This window comes from Patella vulgata, chromosome 3 (assembly GCF_932274485.2).
Source record: "Patella vulgata chromosome 3, xgPatVulg1.2, whole genome shotgun sequence".
Lineage (NCBI taxonomy): Eukaryota > Metazoa > Mollusca > Gastropoda > Patellidae > Patella > Patella vulgata.
The window spans coordinates 11,336,350-11,356,683 of NC_065881.2; the positions used below are offsets into that span (position 1 = coordinate 11,336,350).

General features: G+C 38.7%; 1 protein-coding gene across 1 annotated transcript; it reads left to right on the forward strand.

The window, feature by feature from the left end:
* The first annotated feature begins 918 nt into the window (after positions 1 to 918).
* On the forward strand, positions 919 to 8,493 carry LOC126815339 (cytochrome P450 26A1). Its single transcript, XM_056099989.1, has 4 exons — positions 919 to 927; positions 2,556 to 3,084; positions 4,788 to 5,059; positions 6,920 to 8,493. The coding sequence occupies exons 1-4, from the start codon at positions 919 to 921 to the stop codon at positions 7,268 to 7,270; spliced, it is 1,161 nt and encodes a 386-aa protein (XP_055955964.1). The 3' UTR covers positions 7,271 to 8,493.
* Positions 8,494 to 20,334: the final 11,841 nt, after the last annotated feature.

The window sequence follows — 20,334 nt, forward strand, 5'->3', positions numbered from 1 at the left end:
AGTGAAAATCCGACACATTGGCATCGAGAGTTGATTAAGGTCTTTTTATGTTAATAAATGTCTAATCGATAGTTTATATAAACATTTCAGGCCTAAAAGAAAGACCTGCAATAGGCAGATTTACCTCTTCAACTTGCTTGCATAATGTGTGGTTAATGTAGTTTGTATTTTGTAAGCTAGTCTAGTAGCCTACTAATGGTAGGCTAACTTGCAACGGATAGTAAGAATAGTGAATGATAAATGTGTATAACGTGCCAAGAAATGGCGGGAACCATAGGTTAGGTCTAAATATTAGGGGCGACGGAAGATTTGATCAACAGGTCTAGCGCTAACTCTAGCCCTAACCCACAATCTCGTAAACAATCACGTGCCCTCTAACCCTATTTACATCTCGCGAATAGGACGAAATCTGCAGTTGACCTTAATGTTTAGACTTTAACGGGAAGCATAACGAAATGGGAACGCTTCGTTTATAATATCATTATATAAATTTCGTCCCAACTGGCATGAACAATATAAAGCTTCAACAACTAGGTACATTTCTATTGAAGTTTTATATTTCTCCAAGAAAAATAACTTAAAACACACAGTTAAATCTATTTTGAGCCATGCCTCACCTCAACACTTAAAACGCTTTAGTGCATTTGTATTAATTTATTTTTTCTTTTATGCAAATTATGAAATGTATTTCGTGTGTGCGTGCGGCTCAAACTTACTATTACTAACAAACAAGTGACAATTATTGTGTTCTTTTCTGCATTGTAGGTGGGATTTTCTTACGAAATTATTTCAGTTGATTAAGAAGATATTTTTCTTCTTGACATGGACGAACTACCCCATGCCACGCCTACCACCTGGAAGTATGGGTTACCCTATTATAGGAGAAACCCTAGACTTCGTAACTAAGGTAGCATAAAGATGCATTATGTAAGATTTAGATAAAGAGCTAGCTGATCATTCTGGCTATAATAGTTTAAAAATAGAAAATTGAAAAATACTTACATATTGAAAATTACAGCCAAATTACTTTATTCTGCTCGAAGTTCTTAAAGATTTTTTACTAAATAGTCTGGATTTTACCATTGCTACGATAATAAACAAAGTCTCGATTATCCTTTTTAACGTTAAATTATTAAATGGCGAGGATGTCCTAGGCCTAATGTATTTAATATCTTGAACATTCGATAGCCTAAATAATAATTTACATATATTTGAAGCCAGAAAAAAGACTTGCAACAAGCACTGGAGCAGATTTAGCTCTTGAATAATGCATCTTTAAGTACAAATTGTTCGCCATGATGGATGAGAATTGGTATCACGATGGGGTGTCACATGTTGTTAAAAGAAACAGAATGGTGTTTAAAAGAGATAAATATCCATTCTTTGTATCGTAAAAAGTGTGCGAAATGAAATAAAATGGGGTTTAACGCCCAACTGTTCCTCTGCGATTGTGCAAATGAAGACGCGCATACGCCATACAGTGTGCTTTTAGGGAAATTTTGCCCGGGCAGCGGCACTATGGTCTACTTTTATATAGAATTCTAACTGCCATGGGGTATTTTACGTGTACGCCACTGTATACACGGGTCCTCGGTTTTGCGTCCCGTACGAACCACTAGACAACTGTCCTTGTCAGGCCCTCCATTGTGCACCACTGACAATCTGACAATGGGAAACCACGCCGGAAAATCCCGAAGAAGTTTCTCGGCCAATGCTGGAATCGAACACGCGGCCTCCAGGATAGCGAGCCAGCGTCTTAACCACCTAGCCACCGTGGCTCCACAAAATGTACGAAAATGGGCCAAAAAACATATATTTATGTAAATAAACTGATTTACATTCATTTTTTATTGTAATTTGTAATCAATTATGTTCGTCGGAATACGTGCCACGGCTTTTCATCCCCGGCGATGCCCGTCTTCATTAGCCCAGTAGGAGCAGAGAACAGCAGGACGTTAAACCCCATTTCATTTCATTTCTGTTTTTTTTTTTGTTTTTTTTTTATACAATCCCAAGTGCCAGGCAACATTTTACTTCCCCTTACAAATGAAAACCGGACTGGAAAAGCCGAGGTTCTGCTCGACCTACGCAGGGATTTTCTTTTCGAAAGCGGTACATTCTACAGACCTCTGTCCTGAATGGCTGCCACTTTGAAAAAAAAAAAAAATATTGTGCCTTTTTTGTTATGCGCTTCTTAGCCGTTTTACATCTTTCGCACAAATAAAATATGAAAATGGAAGTAGATAAATATTTCTCAAAATTCTCTAAGTAGGCTTAGTGTTTTTAAATTGGCGTGCACGTAAAAGATCCGTTGGCAGTTGGAATTTGATATATAAGGGTAGGCCATAGTGCCGCTGCCCGGGCAAAATTTCTCTCATAGCTCACAGCATGGCGTATCCCCATCTTCATTAGCCCAGTATAGTAGGACGATAAACCCCGTTTCATTTCACTTCATTTCGTCGATGTAGGAATTACTATATGTCGGTCAACTATCTACGTGTCTATTCTCAAACGCAGCTAATTTTAAACAGACATCCTAAGTTTATTATTTTGAGGCTGTACTTTGTGTTATTTTTCAGGGGTGTGAATTTTACACAGAAAGGTTTGCCAGGTATGGTCATATTTACAAGACGCACTTGTTCGGGTCCCGGACCGTGAGAGTTATCGGTCCTGATAACGTCAAGAAAGTTCTACTGGGTGAACCACATCATGTAACATCAACATGGCCGAAAAGTGTTCGGATTCTTTTAGGAGACGGAGCTCTGTCAAATAAATATGGCGAAACCCATCGTGTGCAGAAAAGGATTTTGCAACAGGCACTCGACCATCGTGCCATTGCCAATTTTGTTCCTGAAATTCAAAAAGTTGTCCAAGAATGCTTGCACGAATGGTGCGATGAGAAGGGAGAACTCCTTGGTTATTCATGTTGCCGGGACTTGGCTTTTAGATTGGCTGGGAAAGTTATATTTGGAATGGATTTTGAGGAAGCAGAAAAAGAGAAGCTGACGACAGTCTTTAAAACAGTGGTCGACAATATGTTTAGTTTACCAATAAACTGTCCTGGATTCGGCTTTCATAAGGCACGTATACTCCAAATATCTACTACCACTTGGGGGTGGGGGGGGGGGGTCGAGTGGTATGTCGTGTCTAACAGCAAGCTGATTAAAATACAGATCTATTTTTCGTTTCGTTTTTTATACTTTCGATGGCCTACATGGAGATCTGACAGGTTGTTGCGATATGTCACGTCAGAGGTCATACGAGCGGCTTTTGGCCGTATGCCGTCAGACATTTGATTAACCAATCAGCATTGATGTTACTAGTGAATTACCCACAGTTCCGTGCAAAACACGCCTAAAGCTCGCCGTAACAGATCGTTTCATAGGCTATTCAGAACACGTCAATGATAACAACTCTTCCAGATCCTAGTGTAGTAAAGACAAGTAAAACGAAATTTTGAACTATAAAAAAAAAACGAAATAGGATCTGTGTTTTAATCAGATTGGTCAATCAGTCAAGTGGCGTGGTTTAAAGGGTGTGCGTGAAACCATAAGGTCTGTCATTGAGTCAAGTATTGTGGTTTCGATCCCCTCATAGTACGTGACAAGGAGTAGGGTCACATGTCCAACCTCGTGGTTATTCTCCGGGTCCTCCGGTTTCTTCCCACCGTATGTTAGTCCCGAAATGCCATTTGATGACTCTCTCTCTCTCTCTCTCTCTCTCTGTATTTGGGAGAAAAAATTGACCCAGTGTTGACCGTGCATGCTGTTATGCAAGATTGTGTTGGAAGGTCCATGGGTAAAATGCAGTTTATATTTCCCCTTTGACATAGGTGAAAGACGGTAGTCTGGCAAGGAAAATCTCGTTAAGTTCCCTGACAGTTGAAGTGAAATGAAATGAAATGGGGTTTAACGCCCTATTTTTGCCCGGGCAGTGGCAATATGCCCTACTCTAATATTGGATTCCAGCTGCCAGGGGATCTTTTACGTGCACGCCAATGTATAAACGTTACCTCGGTTTTTCGTACCATCCGAATGACTAGACAGCTGACCTGGCATGCCTGACAGTTGGGAATCTATATAAGACTATAGCTAGTTGACTTAAAATTGGCAGAATTACAGTTAAAGGGAGGTAACCACGTTCACTGGGTGTTTCATTGTTAAATCTATGACATTTCTTGGCCTGTAACATTTTTGGGGCATTACGATTATCTTATCTTCATAACCACAGAGCTCTGATTTGTTCTTTCCCACAGTTCCTCGCTTTAGATGCGATTTGGCCGTCGTATATACGGGATCTCTCTCTGGGACAAGTTTTGACGAATACCAGTAGTCTGCGTTCATCGTCATCAAATACAGTCTACAGACGTATGACCTTTGTTAGATACACCTTTCTGATTCTCCGCACTGGATGTACGGGTCGATTCTCCATTGAGCTGGTCTTAACATGGTACATTTTTATTTTAAATACGCGTAGAATTATTTAGCGATGGGATGAAACCAGAGGACCCAGAGAAACCCCACGAGGTTAGGCAGGTGACCCCATTCCATGTCACGTACAACAAGCTTAACCAACCCATAGGCCTAATTTATTTGATGGAATTCGACTCATTATTGAACTTCACCTTTTTATTTTGTAGGGTTTAAAATCAAGAAAATTATTACAAAACCAGATAAAAGAACTGCTTCAAACGTCAGACACCCGGAGCACTTCTGCTGCTGTAAGTGTTCTAGATGTTCTACGTAACTTCCTTGACAACAACACATTAACTGAAGATGTCATCGTAGACGAATGTGTTGAGCTACTATTTGCGGGGCACCATTCTACTGCAAGTAGTACGTGTTCTCTCCTGCTACAACTGTTTAAAAATCCGGATGTCTGTGAAAAAATCAGAAGTGAATTAAAACTGAACGAGGTTGGTGAACAGAGTAAGAACGATCTGACCTATGAAGTTGTCAATAATCTTAATTACCTTGAAAATGTTATCAAAGAAATCCTTAGAATGTTTCCACCTGTTGGGGGTGGATTCAGGAAAGCCAAGAGGACCTTTGATATTGGGGTAGGTATTAGAAATCATGGTTATTGTGTTTTAAATCGAGCAAAATGGGTGAAAATGGTAGAGCACGTAAAAGATGACAGTTGGAATTCGATATAAGAGTAGGTCGTAGTGCCGCTGTCTGGGCAAAATTTCCCCCGTAGGGTGGCCCATGCACCTACAGAAATACAGTCAACCGCTTATAGTTCGATACTACCACTGAAGCGTGCACATTCGCCGTGTCGAGGCCAACTTTCTAACAGTATGATACTATAAATAGCCATGGCACGTGCAATTCTCTACAAATCTATCAACTATTACAGCCGTAAAAAATTTATTGTTGACGATTTTGAATAGCAGTAAAATTAAGCTTCTTGGTTATTACAGCAGATTTAGAAATTACGTTCGTTTCATTTTTTAAATCGCTTTATCATTAACTGTACCGTTAAGAGCGGCATCTTTTGGTTTAGTACAAATACTATCTCTGAAACACTCGGGTTAGACAGGAACATGATACTAGCAGTAGTTTCATTTTACTTTTACAAGCTTCTTAAAACAATTGTTGAGCTAGCTAACGTGCTCATTTCTTAATTCAATTTCTTGTTCTAGCTTTCTGTTATGTTTCGTAAAAAAATAGTCTTGATTATCCCGACCTGTCAATCAGCCTTAGAATGGTCGATAGACTGGTTAAGCGACTCTAATTTCAAAACAAGGGCACGTAACCTATCTTTTACTCAAAAGTGTCTGGATGTTATGGACGACACATGGAACCAGTTTTCAGTCTATTATTTATAGATGATTAATGGTCATAGCTTATTAAGTACAACATGATCGTTTATTTAGTGACTATAATTGTGTGAAACTGATTTGAGGCTTGGCATATATATAAATACTGTGGCGAAATTGTCGATATATATGGAGATATTTATTTATGGTGGGTCACCCTACATCATAGCACACTGTATGGCGTATGTCCTTCTTCATTAACCCAGTTCGGAGCAGAACAGTAGGAACGTTAAACCCCATTTCATTTCATTTCATAAATAAGAGGTGTGGAATACTTGTGTGCTATAAACAACCAATGAAAATGCGGTTCTTCCGATTAAGCCAGTATCGATCTATTTATAAACCCCACGCAAGTCTCGTGCATGGCATATAAGACGACAGCTCTCAGAACGGCAACCATTCTAAATATGTTAGCCCAGTTGGAGCAGAACGCCATTTCATTTCATTTCATTTTATATGCTATGGTAGAAAATCAGAACGATAAAGACAAAGCGCGATAATGACACTCTTTTGATTGGATTGAACTATTTAAAGCTGGGGTTAGATATTGGGAATATCTCTAGTAAATGGTCGTCCACAGTCTGTTTCACAGAGATAATGCGAAAGCCTTCTTCTAACTCGGTCTAAGACCTAAGATGACTGGTCTTAATAAGTTCAAATGCATTCTACGTGTGACGTCACGTGGTCGATCATTGGCATCGATAGGGTGGTATACATTGTTTACGTAAGACGTACTAACGTAAACTAGTACAGACAGAATGATGCCTTTTACTCGTTTAAAACGACTCATTTTACGCCTTCGCGTACTATTTTATGTACCGATTTACACTAAATAGTGTTGGTTGGCCGAATGGGTTAACGTGTGCACGCTAGATCATAAGGTCTGTCATTTCTCCAGGTCTTCCGGTTTCCTCTCACAGGTAAGGACCTACTACGCAGAAGCGAATTAATGAAATAAAATTGAACCATAAGTTAGTCTGAAATGACATAGTATGTCGATTGGAAGCGTTCACCTCATCTCTCTCTCTCTTTTTATCTCTCTCTCTCATACGTCATTTCCGGAACCGTTGTCTTTAAGTCTATTATGATTCGTTGTAGGACTATGAGGTACCGAAAGACTGGACAATAGTGTACAGCATTCGTGAAACACACAAGTCATCATCACTCTTCCCTGACAACGATAACTTCCGGCCAGAGCGATGGGACGAACCGGAAATTGATATTCCAGGTCTGAGGTTCAACTATTTGCCTTTTGGTACTGGTACAAGATCATGTCCAGGCGAGAAATTCGCTAAATTATCGTTAAAGGTTTTTGTGATAGAATTAATTAGAGGATGTAAATGGGATATTAAGAACCCAAATCCCAACTTAACACTTCTACCGGCCCCGAAACCCATTGATTTACTCCCAATTTCCTTTACCAGAAGGCGTGGTTTCCCCTTGTCATAGTGGTGCGGGAAAGAGCGTCTGGCAAGGACAGTGTCTAGTCGTTCGGATAAGACCAAAATCCGAGGTCTCGTGTACCTATTAGCATGCACGTAAAAGAACCCTTGCTGTAGCGCAAAATGTCCCCCGTGGCACACTTAATGAGCGAAATCGGACAGAGAAATTGGAGGTAAAATTCCATTTCCATTTTATTTTACTTCCTTTGCCAGAACGGAAGTACAAACGACCTATAGACTGAGACCATGGTATTTTGAACAGAGAAATCTTAGATTTTATAAATACACCCTCGCTCCTTCTTTCCTTCGCTCCGTTAACGAGCGGAGAAGACAAAACCATGAAGCCGCGACAAATTGTCATAAACTAACCACGTCTTGATATCGCTTCAGTATCAGTCAACAGCCGTGAAAGTAAGAAAGCAGTAAATAATTGGTGAGAAGCCAAGAATTCGAATGACTTCTTCGCTTCGCCTTGTTTATTTCTTCCCTTTTTGTCTTCGCGCTGTTAACTCCTAGCGAAACGATGCCTTGACAGGGCGAAATTCTTTGCCCTTCTAGACTTTGCTTCACTATGAATGTATAACGGGAAGACGAACACAGCAACACATGAAGGCAAGAATTGGTTGGTAAATAAATGGCTATTTTGTTGAATTTGAAATTTTTTTGAAAATTTTTAAATATTTTATTGTCTATCGTTTTTCGAAGAAATGGGTTCGTCGTCCGTCTGTCTGTCCGTCCGCTCGTCTGTCTGTCCGTCACACTTTTTGGGACACAATAATTCTCCTAATTGAGCTAGAATGTTTAAACTTGGTGTGTTTATTAGGTGCCTTGTTTTTAATTGTTCTCGGTTCTCGGAGGATGAATGTGACAGGAAGCCACTAAGGCATGAAGTAGTTAAAAATAAATGGCTATTTTGTTGAATTGGAAATTTTTTTGCAAAGTTTTAATAAAGTAAAATGTTTTATTTTTAATTATTATTCTCGGTTGTAAATATTGACGGTTTAAAATATGTTATCTTGTTCTCTTTAACAGGGCTGCCCCGGTATAAATTATTTGATAAAAAATGGCTAAATCTATTTGCTAAGGCCAACTTAATTTTCGTCAAGGTCGCTAAACTAAACAGCAAAAGAAAACGCCAGTACGATTTCAAAATCAGAGAGGCACGCACTTTAATCAAATCATTTTAGACAACGACTTACTAAATGGATGAAATCAATTTTTCATCACAATTCCAAGACATTACGAGAAGGTTTACATTCTGTACACAGTCTATACATCAGTATTTGGTGTGTCCGCCGCGAGTGTCAATAACAGCAGCGCAGCGTCTGTACATGGAGTGGGCCAGACGATTGATGAACGCCATTGGCACCTGGAACCACACTCTCAGAAAAGCCTGGCACAATCCATCGGCTGGAGTGGGCCAGACGATTGATGAACGCCATTGGCACCTGGAACCACACTCTCAGAAAAGCCTGGCACAATCCATCGGCTGTGTTTGGTCTCGGTACGACGTTATTAATTCTCCTCTGAATTTCATCCGAGAAGGTTTACATTCTGTACACAGTCTATACATCAGTATTTGGTGTGTCCGCCGCGAGTGTCAATAACAGCAGCGCAGCGTCTGTACATGGAGTGGGCCAGACGATTGATGAACGGATTTAAGTTCGGACTAAGGGCTGATCAGTGCATAACGTTGACACCGTTCTGCTGTAGAAAGTCCCGAGTAACACTGTGGGTGTGGGTACGGGCGTTGTCATGCTGGGAAACGTTGTTTCGATGACGTGCGAAATGTGGTATGAGAGCTTGATCGATGTAGCGCACTGCTGTGATGTCGCCTCCTCTCCCTGGGCCAAGATTTTGGAACACCACAGGACCCACTCTCTGGTTCAGGCCGACCCCCCCCCCCCCAATCATTAAGCTTGTACCTCTCCATGAGTCTCGTTCCATGACACATTGGTCAGAATAACGCTAGCCACGTCGACGCCATATACTGGTCCTGCCATCTGCAATACCGTTCTCCATTGCCTGTGTCACGAGTTCTGGTGTTGTTGGACAAACTGTAGACGTTCACGTCGATGGCGAGGGGTGAGGATCGGTCCACGGTAAGGTCTACGGCAATGGATGTTCTCTCTAGTGAGGCGTCGGCGCACTGTATCGGTACTGATGGGTCTTCCGTGTGTTCCCACTGTCTGACGTGCTGTCTCAGATGCCTGTTTGAAGGAATTCTGTACGTGTTGTCGCACAACATCGGAGTCTTGTCTACCCGTGGTGTTGGTGGCCCGAAAGCGTTGCCGAAGCCGTAGATGGTCCGAACATTGACCTGGAAGTGATTGGCAACGGCTTGGGCAGTGTGGCCAGCGTCGAGTCTTCCAAGCGCCTGGTTTCTTTGAGCTGTCGTGAGTCGTGGCATGCTGCTGACGTTGTAGTGTGAATGATTCAACCCGGTATGGAGGTGCATTTTATAGGCCTGGTCCTTGTGAACAGCACGTGCAGCACGAGTTACATGAAAATCATGGAGCAGAAGTCGGGTTGCGTTTTTGAGAACATTTCCTGGGTTCAAATCTGTGTTTGGGAAGGAGCCTTATTGCTCAGGTAAAGTTAGAGATGTGGTCACAAATATACAATGCGTCTATTCAGAGTAACATTATAATACCAACCTGACGTTTCTTTTGCTGCTTAGTATATAAACTCATTTGCCATCATATCCAATATACCTTTTGCATAATTAATCAAGATTAAACACCTCTTTCTTTATAACTTATACCCGTGTATAATTTATCATTTGAAACAATGTATTCATATTGATGTAAATGATTTCCTACGTAGGATGAATTTATTATTAAAATTTTAAACAATGTATTTATATTGATGTAAATGATTTCCTTCGGAGGATGAATTTATATAAACTCAGGATTGTTTTCAGATCTCTTAACTTTATATTGTACAATATGAAAATATTTACAGAATGAAATAGTGTTATTGTTAGAATTTTAAACAATGTATTTATATTGATGTAAATGATTTCCTACGGAAGATGAATTTATAATTTATATATATAAACTCCGACTTGTTTTCAGATATCATCATTTTATTTTGTACAGTATGTAAATATTTATTGAATAAACAGTGTTAGAAGAAAAACAGCAACCTTGAACGATGACATAGTCATATATACTCTTAAAAAAAAAGTAAGGGATATTGAAATGCAAATACCTATGCAAGTTGTGATATGATAAATAGTCATGGACACTTGACATGCTTTGAGAGTATGTTCACAGATGAAGAACAGAACCACCGAGCTGCATGTGCAACACGCAATTTAGCGTCATACACGTGGGAGGGGTTCGTTGTCAAATTTGACACTTCAAGGAAGGGTTGATGAAAACTGCCGCTTGCTGGTTTATCCTATCCATGTTTGCTTTCCTATCGGTTCTTGCATACGATTTACTGTTTAGCGTATCTTTGCTTTAGTGTGTTACGTTTAATTTGATCGGGAGACGTGTTCGTCGACGTCAACGTCAACCGACAACACTGCAAGAATTGGCCGTGGCGCTGCTAGAGGAGTGGACCAGATTGCCCAAAATCGTGATCAGACGGTTGATAAGGATTGGTGGAGCAATTACACATTATTAAGACAAAAATCAAAAACGTCCAGTTTCACTTTTGACGGTGTATCTCTTTGTGGGTGAAATGGGGCCGTCAGATAAGCCGCCCATATGTACTGTTTATATTCATGTGTAGGCAATTGGCCTGTTATTAACATACACTGGTTACCTCTAATAAAAACAGCAGTGCATTTCTGCAGTTGTATGTTGTTTCTGTATACCCCCTACTTTTTTTTAAGGGTATGTATGTACATGTAATGATCAAGGAGAATTCATATACTGGAAATTAATTTTATAAACTTTTCAAAAACTTTTATATTCTCTTAAACTGGCCGTGCGTATCTCGTTTTTCAATACATTTTGGACGAAAAGACTTCGAACAATGATTCGTTTTAAAGAGAGAGGGAGGGAGAAATTGGGTTAAACGTCCACTGCACACAAACTACTATACTAGGTTATTTTGGGACTAACATATGGCTCAATTTTATTTAGCAGTGGAAGGAAACCGGTTGACCCGGAGAAAACCCATAAGTTTGGACAGGCGCTTTTCCTCCTTGTCACGTACAAGTTTCGGCCCCCCCCCCCCGTGAAAAACATTGTCGACCAAAAAACAATATATATACATAGTCCGTCAGTTTTACAGCATTTCCCGCCCCCCTCGTTGCACTGAGCTAGGTACGGCCCTGTTGATATGGGGGCAATATGGTTAATGGGCCCCATGTCAATCGAAGTGTGTATGTTAAACACTGATTTTGTGAGTGATTGATTGTCTAGAATGTAGATAGACAAATGAAATGAAATGGGGTTTAACGTCCTACTGTTCTGCTCCTACTTGGTCAATGCAGACTGACCTACGCCATACAGTGTGCGATGAGAGATATTTTGTCAGAACAGCGGATCTACGGCCTACTCCTATTTCGATTTCGCACTGTCAAGGATTCTTTTACGTGCATGCCATATGTACATGGACCCTCGGTTTTCGTCCCATCCGAACGAATATACGTTGTCCCTTTCAGGCCCCCTGTCCTACATCACTGACAAGTGGAGAACCACGCCGGAAAGTTCAGATGAACATTCTCGGCCAAAGCGGGGCTCAAACACGGGGTTTCCAGGTTTGCGAGCCAAGTCTTACTTACTGAGCAACCGCGGCTGTGGGGGGGGGGGGCGGTCCTGACAATGTTGAATTAAATTTCACGTAGGCGTCAAACACTTATATATGTTTCTGAAATGAAATGAAATGGGGTTTAACATCCTACTGTTCTGCTCCGAACTGGGCTAATGAAGACGGGCCTACGCCATACAGTGTACTATGAGGGAAATTTTGCCCGGATAGCGGCACTACGGCCTATTCTTATATCGAATTTCAACTGCCAAGGGATCTTTTACGTGAACGCCAATGTGTACACGGAACCTTGGTTTTCCTCCCACCCGACTAGACAGCTGTCCTTGTCAGGCCCTCCGCCCTGCATCACTGACAAGGGGGAACCACGCCGAAAATCTGGATGAACTATCTCGGCCAATGCAGGGGTCGAACACCCGACCTCCAGGCTAGCGAACAAGCTTATATGTTTGTGTTTTAGCTAGACAATCATTGGATTGTCCCACAAACTGATTATATTATGGGAGTTTAGTAAAAAAAGGTGTGATAAAATCGATATGCTAAGTTGTTGATGAATACAACAGAATTGTTGAGTATCTTGGTACAAAAAAAAAATGATATTCAGAAAATATCAAGCCACGTCATGCTAGACAACACTTAACAAATTATTTAATAAACACTTTGTGATCGTATAAAATACTGCTGTGTTTGTGCCAACGTTTCTGAAAGGGATCAATTACTGGCAATATTCTACGTTTCACTGGCTTTTTGTACAAAAAAGAATGAAAAGTTCATTTGATGCAATAACTGTTTTCCTCTACATATTTAATGTTCTCACTAACAAAACATAGGAGTACTCATTTGTACTGAGAACGGGTCGTTTGTTGCGTTCTATATTGAGGGAATCCTGTGCGCAAGATTCTACAACAATACGTAAGGGTTGGGGGTGGTTGTTTACTCGCTTGGCTGTCTCGTTCTCAATTATCCTAAAAATAAATTAGCCTCTAAATTAAGTGAGGTTTTTCAACATGTATGTTTATTTCCAGAGTGAATATATATGCTGCACTCTGCTTGAGTTTATATACATGTTGGTAACCAGGTCTGATTTAGAGAGTCCTAGGATTAACTCATTAAAAAATTAGCACAAAAGATTTAATTATAAGAATACAGTTTGAATGAGCTTAAGTTATATATCTCTAGACATTTTGGTAATTAAAACAATTAGATTAATTTACAACTAGTCTATCAAGATTAAGGGTTGATTAAAGTCTATAAGAAATGTGTAATAATAAAATATATGTATATACGAAATGAACATGTGTAGTAATAATAAAATATATATAAACTTTAAATACATAATATTTCACAATTAATATTGTATGTACATGTAGAGATATACTTTACTCTATCACAGTACTAACGTTATGGAAAGTCATTATACTATTCAAAATATAAATGAAATGAAATGAAATGGAGTTTAACGTCCTACTGTTCTGCTCCTAACCTGGACTAATGAAGACGGGCATACGCCATACAGTTTGCTATGAGGAAAATTTTGCCCGGACAGCGGCACTACGGCCTACTCTTATATCGAATTCCAACTGCCAAGGGATCTTTTACGTGCACGCCAATGTGTACACGGGACCTCGGTTTTTCGTCCCATCCGAACGACTAGACAGCTTTCCTTGTCAGCCCCTCCGTCCTGCATCACTGACAAGGGGGAACCACGCCGAAAATCTGGATGAACTATCTCGGCCAATGCAGGAGTCGAACACCCGACCTCCAGGCTAGCGAACAAGCTTATATGTTTGTGTTTTAGCTAGACAATCATTGGATTGTCCCACAAACTGATTATATTATGGGAGTTTAGTAAAAAAGGTGTGATAAAATCGATATGCTAAGTTGTTGATGAATACAACAGAATTGTTGAGTATCTTGGTACAAAAAAAAAAATGATATTCAGAAAATATCAAGCCACGTCATGCTAGACAACACTTAACAAATTATTTAATAAACACTTTGTGATCGTATAAAATACTGCTGTGTTTGTCCCAACGTTTCTGAAAGGGATCAATTACTGGCAATATTCTACGTTTCACTGGCTTTTTGTACAACAAAGAATGAAAAATTCATTTGTTGCAATAACTGTTATCCTCTACATATTTAATGTACTCACTAACAAAACATAGGAGAACAGGCCGTTTGTTGCGTTCTATATTGAGGGAATCCTGTGCGCAAGATTCTACAACAATACGTAAGGGTTGGGGGTGGTTGTTTACTCGCTTGGCTGTTTCGTTCTCAATTATCCTAAAATAAATTAGTCTCTAAATCAGATGAGGTTGTGTTCAACATGTATGTTTATTTCCAGAGTGAATATATATGCTGCACTCTGCTTGAGTTTATATGCATGTTGGTAACCAGGTCTGATTTAGAGAGTCCTAGGATTAACTCATTAAAAAATTAGCACAATAGATTTAATTATAAGAATACAGTTTGAATGAGCTTAAGTTATATATCTCTAGACATTTTGGTAATTAAAACAATTAGATTAATTTACAACTAGTCTATCAAGATTAAGGGTTGATTAAAGTCTATAAGAAATGTGTAATAATAAAATATATGTATATACGAAATGAACATGTGTAGTAATAATAAAATATATATAAACTTTAAATACATAATATTTCACAATTAATATTGTATGTACATGTAGAGATATACTTTACTCTATCACAGTACTAACGTTATGGAAAGTCATTATACTATTCAAAATATAAATGAAATGAAATGAAATGGAGTTTAACGTCCTACTGTTCTGCTCCTAACCTGGGCTAATGAAGACGGGCATACGCATACAGTTTGCTATGAGGGAAATTTTGCCCGGACAGCGGCACTACGGCCTACTCTTATATCGAATTCCAACTGCCAAGGGATCTTTTACGAACGGGACCTCGGTTTTTCGTCCCATCCGAACGACTAGACAGCTTTCCTTGTCAGCCCCTCCGTCCTGCATCACTGACAAGGGGGAACCACGCCGAAAATCTGGATGAACTTTCTCGGCCAATGCAGGGGTCGAACACCCGACCTCCAGGCTAGCGAACAAGCTTATATGTTTGTGTTTTAGCTAGACAATCATTGGATTGTTCCACAAACTGATTATATTATGGGAGTTTAGCAAAAAAGGTGTGATAAAATCGATATGCTAAGTTGTTGATGAATACAACAGAATTGTTGGGTATCTTGGTACAAAAAAAAAATGATATTCAGAAAATATCAAGCCACGTCATGCCAGACAGCACATAACAAATTATTTAATAAATTCTTTATAGTTGTATAAAATACTGTTCTATTTGTCCCAACGTTTCTGAAAGGGATCAATTATTGGCAATATTCTACGTTTTACTGGCTTTTTGTACAACAAAGAATGAAAAGTTCATTTGATGCATTAACTGTTTTCCTCTACATATTTAATGTTCTCATTAACAAAACGTAGGAGTACTAATTTGTACTAACGTTATGGAAAGTCATTATACTATTCAAAATATAAGTACACTCATTTGTATTAACCGCATGGAATGTCATTATGCTATACAAAACGTAACTGCACTCAGTTGTATTAACCGTATGGAAAGTCATTATAATATACAAAATACAGACGTAAAAGTTAAAGATGCATCATGTAAGATTTAGATAAAGAGCTGTCCGTCAAAAATAGATAACGGAAAATTAATATATTGAAAATTTCATTCAAATTACTTTATTCTGAGCCAAGTTATCATTGTTTGAAGTTTTGACAAGATATGGCATAAATTGTTTATTATCGTAGCAACATCAAGTAAACTCTTAATATCAACAACATCGATCGACCCTTTTTGCTGACAAGAAACATAATTTATTTCTTGATATTATATGTAATTTGTATGTCTTAATGCTTCATATGCAATCGAGCATTGTTTAAATGGCTGACCCGTGACTTGATGAATTCTCATCTATTTTATTGAAGAAACAAGCTTGTACATGACTGCAACAAAAGCTTTCACGGGCCTAAAGGGAATTGTATGTCTTAATGGGGGGGGGGGGGGAGAAGTGGGTTTTAACGTTAATGATTCGCTTGCACGTAGGGGTCTTTAGCAGTGGCAGGAAACCAGAGAACCCGGAGAAAACCTACGAGGTTGGACAGGCGACCTTATTATACCTCCTTGCCACGTACAACTGGGTAATAGAAACCACTCAATGACAGACCTTATGATAAAACGCGCACGGGCTTATTATTCCATCAACCCTCCCCCTATCTCATAAAGGGAGAGAGAGAGAGAGAGAGAGAGAGAGAGAGAGAGAGAAATGGGGTTTAACGTCCACTCGACACAAACTAGGTCATTTCGGGACTAACATATGGTTTAATTTTATTTACATAATTCGCTTGCGCATAGGGGTCTTTAGCAGTGGGAGGAAACCGGAGGACCCCGAGAAAACCCACGAGGTTGGACAGGCGACCCTACTCCTTGCCACGTACAACTGGGGAATCGAAAATCTCTTAAAGGAGCTAAGTCTCTAACTCAATATTTTCCATAATATTCGAAATTAAAAACACGAATTAGGATTCAATATTGATCAATTTCAATCAATATTGATGTAGTTATCTTGCAGTGAAACTATAGAATCCTAATATCCAATATTTTAAGACAAAATTAACATTTTATAATCAGTACACGAGTCGTGTACCCTATGGTTTCGGGTGCCATTTTGTAATAAACAAATAAAAACAATTCACAACACAATATGGAAGTAATTGGTAAAGACTGATTCACAAACGACAAAATAATAATTCAAAAAACGTGTAGAATGCACTAAGATCAGGCGTAAACGACTTACGTTCAATTTGAACTGTTCATGTATTTCACCGAACATATTTGATTAGAAATTAGAATATTTTTTTTAAAAATTGAATATAAATCACTTTACATACATTCATTCATTTTAATATGTGCTTTTAGAACCATTTTTGTCAATTTCAAGGTTTAAAAAAATAGAGCCATACGCCCTTATTTTTAATAAAGCCTTTATCATCAACGATCAAATTTATACGTAATAAAATAACACAAAATGCAAAAAAGAGAGATTTTACTAACATACTTATTTAACAAAATTTCCACTTCAACCGACCCGAGCTTAAAATCTAGTGGAGGCCATCGAAAATCTTTAAAATTTAGATCTGTATTTTAACCAAATTGGATACAACATTGTCTTGATAAGCGTCAGTACATCCAGTAAAAAACAACAACAAAAAGTCAAAACCAAAAATGTTATTCCAAAATATCCGCAGTAAACAACGGAAGGTCGATCGTCATTGGAACTGGTCTTCTTTCGTCTTGTACTGGATAATATCTTTACAGGAATTGTTAAATTTGTGTATATCTGCGATCGGTAGTCTTCTATCAGTTTGATTTGTTCATCTTCTTGATAAGTATATATGGTGTGACAATGGCACTCACACACGGAGTTTGTGCTTGCGGAAATTATGTTATCCGTGATTGAAACCGGTGTAGAGTTTCTAAGACTATGGCGTGCGATGGATGACGAAAGGTCAGTTATTACTGGTGTTGTTGAATGCAATATCTGGGTTTGATTAACCGCAATGGTAGCCAACACTGCTATACTACTTGTTGATGGAGATTCGTCACTGAATGCATGTGAAGAAATTGTGGACACCAGACCAGCATCGTTATGTGACAGTGTTAGCACATGGCTTGTAAATGATACGTACGGCATTGTATTTGTCCATGGTTCTTCTGATTTAGTTATTTCAGAAGACTGGTACATTGTTGATACGTCGTTTATTGAAGGTTTTTGGTGACTTGCGGATATAGCTTCTTCGTAATTAGTATTAACCACAGTTGATTCATCTGAAGATGTGATTATCCCCAGGGTAGCAGTCAACATCTGTGCTTCACCAAGCAAAGTAGGGGATGATTCGTGGTCGCTGATTATTGACAGATCACTACTGATTTTATGCGAAGATCTTGTGGAGATTGTTGGTACATCACTTGTAGGTGATACGCGAGAAATTGTATTGGTGGTGGTCGATAACCCTTCCAAATGGGCTGTGTCAGAAAATTGGTAAAGTGATGATACCTCGTTTATTTGTGTTTCCTCGGAGGTTGTGGATATAATTTCTTCAATAGTAGTATTTGGAACAGAAAGTGTTAATGTTGATACAGATGATGGTGAAACTGTAAATATAAATGTGAAATGAAATGAGATGATTATGGTTTAATGTCCTACTGTTCTGCACCGACTGGGCTAATGACGACGGGCATACGTCATACAGTGTGCTATGAGCGACAATATACCTCAATTGTCCAGGGTTTATTTACATGCTCACCAATGTGTACAGGAGACCTCGGATTTTCGTTCCACCCGCACGTCTAGACACTGTCCTTGTCAGACCCTCATTTCTGCACCACCGACAAAGGGGAAACCACACCGGAGGAAATTCCTCGCGTAACACCTGGGAGCGAACCACCAGATCACAAGATCTGCCATTGAGTCAAGTGGCGTGGTTTCAGTCCACATTTACATTTCATTGCTTGGCAACCGGGTTTGTGAACTTTTAATAGTTAAATGTGCCCTGGTATTTCATTCAGGAGCCGAATGCTCGAATCGCTGTTGTGACTGACAGGGAACTACTTACTTTGCTTCAGCTCACCGAAAATCTGGACTTCACAGATAGTTAGATAATCTTTAACTAGTGTTGTTATTCTGATGTATCTAGCGGTACAGTTGGTGATTGTAAGATACTGTACCCGATCTGATGTCTGATGATGATAACATTCAGTGTAACATTTACTGGTGCTGTTACAGTCTACTCCCCCTGATAAAATATATTCACTTAGTCTGTGCGCTACAAAAACAAAAGCAATCAACGGGTTTCACAGAGATAAAAGATTGATCAAAACTTTCAAGTAATTTCAATCTGATTTAAATACAGTTTTACATTTCGTTTCGTTTCTTATGCTTTCGATGGCCTACACTACATGATGACCTGGTCAGTTGTTTTGGGCGGTCAGACATTTGATTAACCAATCAGCATTGATGTGATGTTTCTAGTGGATTACCCACAGTTCCGTGCACCTCACGTCAAAAGCTCGCCGTAACAGACTGGTCACATCATCCAGAACACGTCAATGATACCAACCCTTCCGGATCCTATTGTAATAAAGACAAGTAAAACGAAATTTTGAACTATAAAAACTATCCTAACAAATCACTCAAAGCTAAACCATTACATAATTTGTTGTGACATTGTTCACCTGAGAGCAAATACAATTTTATACATTTTTTATTTTTTTGCTCCAACCGGGATTATGAAGTGTGCTATAAGTGATATTTTGCCAAACAGTGACGTTTCCAATTGTCAAAGATTATTTTACGTGCACGCTAACGTATTATTATTATTATTATTATTATTATTATAGCATGTTTATAGTGCGGCCGTTCATATACGTATTCAGGGGCACTTTACAAAGTGACAATGCAATTATAAAAAAAAAATCAAAATAAAATCAAAACTAGAACTGCGATGCAGTAATAACGGGTTTCACCCGTGCCACTTGAGCCTTGAACTTACGTTACTTGCCGTACCAATGGAAACGTTAAAAAAGATTTAAACATGAGCATTAGACACTTGTTATAAAATGGACGCAGAATTAGCCAATAAATCCAGCAATACCAGTTCCATTTTTACAACGAAGACTCGTCACGATGACATCACTTCCGTTATCAACAAGATATTTAAATTTGGATTACAGAAATAGCCACTTTGATTGTCCTTTGCAGAACAAAAAAGTGATTAAAAATTGAACAGAATTAACCCTTTATAAAGCCTTATAAAAATGCGAAAGAAGCTTAAAATGTGATCCTGACAAAATTGGTTATTTCTCAGCAAGGGAAGAGACTAGAAACACGTTTTAACACCCATATGGTCGTATTGATTCATACTATTTGTCAAGTGAAATCAAATATCATAATCTTATACGAATAATGAATATCACTGATTTGTTTTGGAGTCTAAAAATACAGTTTTTGCCAAAATGGCATTACTTCTGGTGATAACGAAAATGTTAAATTAGTTTTATGAAACCATTAATGGCATTAGGCATCACATGGTAAAACTTTTATGAAAATCGAATAATAATTGACACTTTTATGGACCAAAAACTTGATAAGTGACTTTTAGAAAAACGTCTATTTCTCCGCAACTGAATAAGTTAGAAATTATTTTGTGATATATATATGACCGTATTATTTTTATTATTTTTTTGATTTAAACAGAAAGTTAAAATTTTCAAAACGTAGTAAGTAATTATC